An 8,073-nucleotide genomic window follows, 5' to 3' on the forward strand; every position below is an offset into this window, starting at 1 on the left:
GTGTGAAACTGTCCACAGGTGTGTGTGAGTGACTGGGTGAGTGTGTGAAACTGTCCACAGGTGTGTGTGTGTGAGTGACTGGGTGAGTGTGTGTAACTGTCCACAGGTGTGGGTGACTGGGTGAGTGTGTGAAACTGTCCACAGGTGTGGGTGACTGGGTGAGTGTGTGAAACTGTCCACAGGTGTGTGTGAGTGACTGGGTGAGTGTGTGAAACTGTCCACAGGTGTGTGTGAGTGACTGGGTGAGTGTGTGAAACTGTCCACAGGTGTGTGTGTGTGAGTGACTGGGTGAGTGTGTGTAACTGTCCACAGGTGTGGGTGACTGGGTGAGTGTGTGAAACTGTCCACAGGTGTGGGTGACTGGGTGAGTGTGTGAAACTGTCCACAGGTGTGTGTGAGTGACTGGGTGAGTGTGTGAAACTGTCCACAGGTGTGGGTGTGTGGGTGTGTGTGTGTAACTGTCCACAGTTAGTGTGAGTGACTGGGTGAATGTGTGAAACTGTCCAAAGGTGTGGGTGTGTGGGTGAGTGTGTGTAACTGTCCACAATGTGTGTGAGTGACTGGGTGAGTGTGTGTAACTGCCCACAGTGTGTGTAAGTGACTGTGTGAGTGTGTGAAACTGTCCACAGGTGTGTGTGTGAGTGACTGGGTGAGTGTGTGTAACTGTTCACAGGTGTGGGTGACTGGGTGAGTGTGTGTAACTGTCCACAGGTGTGTGTGAGTGACTGGGTGAGTGTGTGAAACTGTCCACAGGTGTGTGTGTGTGAGTGACTGGGTGAGTGTGTGTAACTGTCCACAGGTGTGGGTGACTGGGTGAGTGTGTGAAACTGTCCACAGGTGTGGGTGACTGGGTGAGTGTGTGAAAATGTCCACAGGTGTGGGTGACTGGGTGAGTGTGTGAAACTGTCCACAGGTGTGTGTGAGTGACTGGGTGAGTGTGTGAAACTGTCCACAGGTGTGTGTGTGTGAGTGACTGGGTGAGTGTGTGTAACTGTTCACAGTGTGTGTAAGTGACTGTGTGAGTGTGTGAAACTGTCCACAGGTGTGTGTGTGGGTGACTGGGTGAGTGTGTGTAACTGTCCACAGGTGTGGGTGACTGGGTGAGTGTGTGAAAATGTCCACAGGTGTGTGTGTGTGTGGGTGACTGGGTGAGTGTGTGAAACTGTCCACAGGTGTGTGTGTGAGTGACTGGGTGAGTGTGTGAAACTGTCCACAGGTGTGGGTGTGTGGGTGAGTGTGTGTAACTGTCCACAGTGTGTGTGAGTGACTGGGTGAATGTGTGAAACTGCCCAAAGTGTGGGTGTGTGGGTGAGTGTGTGTAACTGTCCACAGTGTGTGTGAGTGACTGGGTGAGTGTGTGTAACTGTCCACAGTGTGTGTAAGTGACTGTGTGAGTGTGTGAAACTGTCCACAGGTGTGTGTGTGAGTGACTGGGTGAGTGTGTGTAACTGTTCACAGGTGTGGGTGACTGGGTGAGTGTGTGAAACTGTCCACAGGTGTGTGTGAGTGACTGGGTGAGTGTGTGAAACTGTCCACAGGTGTGTGTGTGTGAGTGACTGGGTGAGTATGTGTAACTGTCCACAGGTGTGGGTGACTGGGTGAGTGTGTGAAACTGTCCACAGGTGTGGGTGACTGGGTGAGTGTGTGAAACTGTCCACAAGTTTGTGTGTGAGTGACTGTGTGAGTGTGTGAAACTGTCCACAGGTGTGTGTGTGAGTGACTGGGTGAGTGTGTGTAACTGTCCACAGGTGTGGGTGACTGGGTGAGTGTGTGAAACTGTGCACAGGTGTGTGTGAGTGACTGGGTGAGTGTGTGAAACTGTCCACAGGTGTGTGTGTGAGTGACTGGGTGAGTGTGTGTAACTGTTCACAGTGTGTGTAAGTGACTGTGTGAGTGTGTGAAACTGTCCACAGGTGTGTGTGTGGGTGACTGGGTGAGTGTGTGTAACTGTCCACAGGTGTGGGTGACTGGGTGAGTGTGTGAAACTGTCCACAGGTGTGTGTGAGTGACTGGGTGAGTGTGTGAAACTGTCCACAGGTGTGTGTGAGTGACTGGGTGAGTGTGTGTAACTGTCCACAGGTGTGTGTGAGTGACTGGGTGAGTGTAGGTAACTGTCCACAGTGTGTGTGAGTGATTGGGTGAGTGTATGAAACTGTCTACAGTGTGTGTGAGTGACTAGGTAAGTGTGTGAAACTGCTCGTATGTGTGAGTGTGTGAAAAGATTAATCTAAACAACTGATTAGACCAGGGAGATACAAACTTTAGCATGTGTCTTTATTAGGGATGGGTGGTGTCCATATTTTTCATACCATCATATATTCTCAAAATATTACCACGTTATACAGTATTACTGTGGTGTGGGGAGTGCTGTTGGGCTGCGTGAGCCTCATATCTCTGAGCACAAAGTTGGCGAAAGGGTTTTCGGCGCTGTGCAGTTCAGCTCACCACAGCCCAACAGTGCACACCGACACGTGTCGATGATAAAATTCTGTTTCTTAGAGAGAGCAGATTTCAGCGGCTGATGCTGGAGGGACAGAAAAGTTTTGAAGTAAGTGAAATATGATGGTTCTACACTGTTTAGAAGCACAGCTGGAGCTGACAGGCACTTGTGGTTTATCACACCACAGCAGAAGATTTTCCAGCAAATTAAAGCTCAAATTACACAGTGTTTTGTCTGTTTACAGCTTCAGTCCTCTCTCTTTTAACCCATACTCAGCTCTAAACTCACGCTAAACTGCTGTGGGCTACTGGGTTGACATTGGCAGTCACTGAGCTCCCACAGTGCCCCCTCCCTTTGGCTCTCTTAAATGCACAGGAATTAACATTTTAGTCGATTTGACACACCTCCCACACGCCATAAACTCCACCGTCATTTTGACATACATGAGGTTTTTAAATACCGCGGTGTATGATATTACTGTTATACCGCAAAACCCGAGTCTGTATCCCTTAAAACCATTTGGGAAGATAATTCCCCACCAGAGCAGGACGTAACATGACGAATGACTTCAAGAAGAGACTTAAGTGGAAGATCATCACCGACTAATTCTCACACGGTTCGGTTTTGTTGGCAGATGTGAGGGGCCGCAGTGGAGGGACTTTACCTTGAGGGTAATGGAGTTGAATCCAAGCTAATCCAGTGTTTGGAGATGACGTCGGGTCAGGATGAAAGGCAAGTCAGTGGGAAGCCAGTCCTCCTCTTTGTGGTGGTTTTTAAAAAGCCGTTGTGTGCAGGTGAAGCCCCGGTGCGTGGGGGCTTTGGGAGACGGGAAATTCTGCCACTCCTGGCACTCGTCACGTTTAGAGATAGTGTGCTGGAAGCAACAACAGAGAAGTTGGCAGGTTCATCTGATGCTTCTTTGCTGAAGATAAGAGGCTGTTGGAACCGGAGATTCTTAGCCAACTCAGTCTAACGGGGAAATACATTCATTCATTCATTATCTGTAACCCTTATCCAGTTCAGGGTCGAGGTGGAGCCTACTTGGAATCATTGGGCGCAAGGCGGGAATACATCTTGGAGGGGGCGCCAGTCCTTCACAGGGCAACACAGACACACACACACATTCACTCACACCTATGGACACTTTTGAGTCGCCAATACACCTACCAACATGTGTTTTTGGACTGTGGGAGGAAACCGGAGCACCCGGAGGAAACCCACGCAGACACAGGGAGAACACACCAACAGACAGTCACCCGGAGGAAACCAACGCGGACACGGGGAGAACACACCAACTCCTCACAGACAGTCACCCGGAGGAAACCAACGCGGACACGGGGAGAACACACCAACTCCTCACAGACAGACACCCGGAGCGGGAATCGAGCTGTGTGACTGCGACACTACCTGCTACGCCACTGTGCTGCCCGGAGAAATACAGTACGTACGAATATTCGTAAACACCGCTTGTAATAATAGATTCCCACATAGTGTTAATTTTGGGAGCTGACTAAAATGTGTATTATTTTTAATCTCAGTTTAGTCATTTAATTATTGTTAGTTTTAGTCCATTAAAAATGGCCTAACTTTAGTGATGCATTTTCCAAAGATTTTCCTATTTTAGTGATATTATTTATTACCTAATTATTTTATTGCTAAATTGCATAAACAATATCTTGAAAGTTATATTACACTGAAAAATTACTGAAATGAATATGGGCACGCTTTTCTTTATTTAAAATTAACATTTTAAGACAGTCGATGCGAGCGACTCCCGGACGCTGGAAGAATAGATTCTTCGGGAGTCGACTCCCGATGATTCGATTCTTTGGGAGTCGACTCCTCCTCACTAAAACAGTGATGCTGCTCAGAGGCCGGCTTTGGACCAGACTCTGAAAATAACTGAATAATTCAGGACTGTGAGGGAGAAATGGAGTCAACTAAAAATCAAAATAAATAAAAAGCTCCTCACACTCCTAAAGTAAAGCACTCTTTGTTCCCCAGAATCCTGTGACACAGCGGCAGGTACCGCGCCCTGTGTTAAATGATCTCAGAGTGTGGTTCAGTCGTCTGAACAGCGGGGAATCGGAATCACCCTGAATACAGCAAAAAAAAGTTGGAGTGGTGTTTAAAATTAACACCAGCACCTGACCCCACTGATCATGAACACCATCAAATCCTCACAGTAATGTTCCAACAATGAGTTTAAGTCTTTCCCAGAAGAGTAGAGGCTCCCACCACAGCAAAAGAGCAACATACTCCTGATTATTTTCCTTTTATTCAGAGTAAATGCTGCTGAAACCTGTCAGTTTTCCCTGATATTGAAACTGAAATCACAGTAACTGCTGTTATTTTCACCTCTGCTGACCGTCCACGGTCCCCTCGCTGATGAAAGCTGCATTTATTTTGTGTAAGTGCCTAGTTTGAAGAGATTAACGGGTGCTCTTTGATAAATCCAGAATCAAAGCCGCGGTGATGGGCACGGTTTGGATGGGCTGCTGGAGCGGACATTTGCATTCCTATGAGCTGATGATGACATACTCTGAGCCCTATCATCAGGGGTGGCCGGTTGGATCCCTTGTGATTTCTCAGATGTTCAAAGCCAGGGGAGTAAGAGAACAGATTTCAGTTCAAACTTGGAACTGTAAGTTTACAGCTAACTCCTGAGACATCAGCTGCTTCTCGTGCTGTTTTCTGCTTGTTCTGAAGTAAACGGCACTGAAGTAAACTACAGTAAATTAATTAAAGATAATACAGTGGTGATATTAAAGGAGAAAATACTGACATCTATGGGTTTCGCAGGTGATTCACCATGCGTCATAACCCTCTGTTTGGACCGTGACTCTGAGAAATCTCAGTCTGAAGAGTCATGTCACCCTCACACTTCACTCCATCCCTCTATCCCAAAAAGAACTGAGTCCCCAAGCCCTAGAGGAAATGAAAGGGAAGGGTTTAGTGCTCTGCTCCAAGCGTGGTGTAACAGAAATGATGCTAACACAAGGCTATCCGTGTCTGTTTTGTTTTCAGTGGAGTTTGAATTCCTGGATCTAGCTTCGCTGGACTCTGTGAGACAGTTCGTTCGCAGCTTTGAAAACCGAAAGCTTCCACTGCACACACTCATCAACAACGGTATGTTAAACCACTCCCCCCGACACACACACACACACACACACTTCCAGTTAAAATACAGCACCATCTGAAAGAATCAGAACCATTTTGCAGATTCTCACCTGTTAATAATCAGGTAAAGTCACATCATTTCAGCCCTCGCTCAGCGCACTGTGATTAAAGTGTGGCGATTATTTGTTGATTATAAATAACGCTGTAATCCTCATTAATCTTTGTTCGGTGATTCTGAACAATACGCTGCTCCGAGCGCAAGACAGGGCCGTGAGGATTAGTCAGGAGGTCAGGTCAGGAGGTTTTTGTGCCTCTGGTCACACGGCTGGTTTTATTTATTTGTGTAAGTAACATCCTTTGCAGAGAACACTCTTCTTCACATTTTAATGCACAGAAACTCTTTTTAATTTGATGGAAGGAACATAGTGGAGGAGAAAGGCTGGGGCAGATATAATGGCACCTTGTGTTTAACATAAATTTATAGCAGTGCTGTCAAAATTAACGCACTGACGCATGCAGAATTGAAATAATTAGTAATTTTACTAAATTTGGCAACAACTTTAGAGCGGCACAGTGGCGCAGCAGGTACTGTCGCAGTCACACAGCTCCAGGGGCCTGGAGGTTGTGGGTTCGTTTCCCGCTCCGGGTGACTGTCTGTGAGGAGTGTGGTGTGTTCTCTCTGTGTCTGCGTGGGTTTCCTCCGGGTGACTGTCTGTGAGGAGTGTGGTGTGTTCTCTCTGTGTCTGCGTGGGTTTCCTCCAGGTGACTGTCTGTGAGGAGTTAGTGTGTTCTCTCTGTGTCTACGTGGGTTTCCTCTGGGTGACTGTCTGTGAGGAGTGTGGTGTGTTCCCCCTGTGTCTACGTGGGTTTCCTCCGGGTGACTGTCTGTGAGGAGTGTGGTGTGTTCTCTCTGTGTCTGCGTGGGTTTCCTCCAGGTGACTGTCTGTGAGGAGTTAGTGTGTTCTCTCTGTGTCTACGTGGGTTTCCTCTGGGTGACTGTCTGTGAGGAGTGTGGTGTGTTCTCCCTGTGTCTGTGTGGGTTTCCTCCGGGTGACTGTCTGTGAGGAGTATGGTGTGTTCTCTCTGTGTCTACGTGGGTTTCCTCCGGGTGACTGTCTGTGAGGAGTGTGGTGTGTTCTCCCTGTGTCTACGTGGGTTTCCTCCGGGTGACTGTCTGTGAGGAGTGTGGTGTGTTCTCCCTGTGTCTGTGTGGGTTTCCTCCGGGTGACTGTCTGTGAGGAGTGTGATGTGTTCCCCCTGTGTCTGCTGTGTCTGCGTGGGTTTCCTCCGGGTGACTGTCTGTGAGGAGTGTGGTGTGTTCCCCCTGTGTCTGCGTGGGTTTCCTCCGGGTGACTGTCTGTGAGGAGTGTGGTGTGTTCTCCCTGTGTCTACGTGGGTTTCCTCCGGGTGCTCCAAAAACACACGTTGGTAGGTGGATTGGTGACTCAAAAGTGTCAGTAGGTGTGAGTGTGTGAGTGAATGTGTGAGTGTGTGTGTGTGTGTTGCCCTGTGAAGGACTGGCGCCCCCTCCAGGGTGTATTCCTGCCTTGCGTCCAATGATTCCAGGTAGGCTCTGGACCCATCGTGACCCTGAAATGAATAAGCGGTTACAGATAATGGATGGATGGATGGTTACGTATTAACAGTTTTAAATGGCTTGGGTTTTATAAGTCAAAAAATTAAAGTTCAGAAGGGAAACTATGTTTTATTTATGCTGAAATATGTATTAAATATCATGAATAACTCTCTCTCACACACAAACACACACCCCTCTAGTTTCCAGGTTGGAGCCTGAGCTGCGTTAGTTGTCTCTGTTAAAGTTTATGTGTCTGATGCTAAATCTCTCCCTGAAACAGTTTGTCATAAATACAAGGAAGAACTAGCATTTGAACTTTATTTTTTTGAAAATATTTTTAAATCCATAGACTGTGGGGCAGCCGTGGCCTGGTGCTGAGGAACTAGGTTTGTTTCCCAGAGCTGGCAGGGCATGACTGAAGTGTCCTTAAGCAAGGGCTCCAAATCTCCTCCAAAAGTTACATAGTGCAGTTTCTGCAGTGCTGAGCCCAGACTTGCAACACCAGCCTCTCTATTCTCCGTTACAGGTCCGTGAGGCATCACAAGGGTTTTGAAGCTGTAATTTTAAGTTAAAAATATTACATCTTTAAGAAGGGTATTATATAAATGAGTGTGATTAATTATATTAATTAGTCTTTTTAATCAGTTGACAGCACAAATTAATAAATACACACTGACCTTATATGGGGGTGCCACGGTGCCACTGCAGGTAGTGTCTCTGTCACAGCTCCAGGATCCTTGGGTTGTGGGTTCAAGCCCTGCTCCGGGTGACTGTCTGTGAGGAGTGTGGTGTGTTCTCCCTGTGTCTGCGTGGGTTTCCTCTGGGTGCTCCGGTTTCCTCCCACAGTCTAAAAACACACGTTGGTAGGTGGATTGGCGACTCAAAAGTGTCCATAGGTGTGAGTGTGTGAGTGAATGTGTGAGTGTGTCTCGCCATG

The 8,073-nt window shown here is 47.6% G+C and overlaps 1 protein-coding gene across 1 annotated transcript in view; it reads left to right on the forward strand.

The window, feature by feature from the left end:
• Positions 1-8,073, forward strand: part of LOC136663976 (dehydrogenase/reductase SDR family member on chromosome X-like) — a 45,707-nt gene that overhangs the window by 22,073 nt on the left and 15,561 nt on the right. Inside the window, exon 4 of the mRNA XM_066640955.1 lies at positions 5,468-5,569. Within this exon, the coding sequence (XP_066497052.1) occupies positions 5,468-5,569 (102 nt within the window). The remainder of the gene's footprint in view (positions 1-5,467; positions 5,570-8,073) is intronic.

Source organism: Hoplias malabaricus, chromosome 12 (genome assembly GCF_029633855.1).
Source record: "Hoplias malabaricus isolate fHopMal1 chromosome 12, fHopMal1.hap1, whole genome shotgun sequence".
Taxonomy (NCBI): domain Eukaryota; kingdom Metazoa; phylum Chordata; class Actinopteri; order Characiformes; family Erythrinidae; genus Hoplias; species Hoplias malabaricus.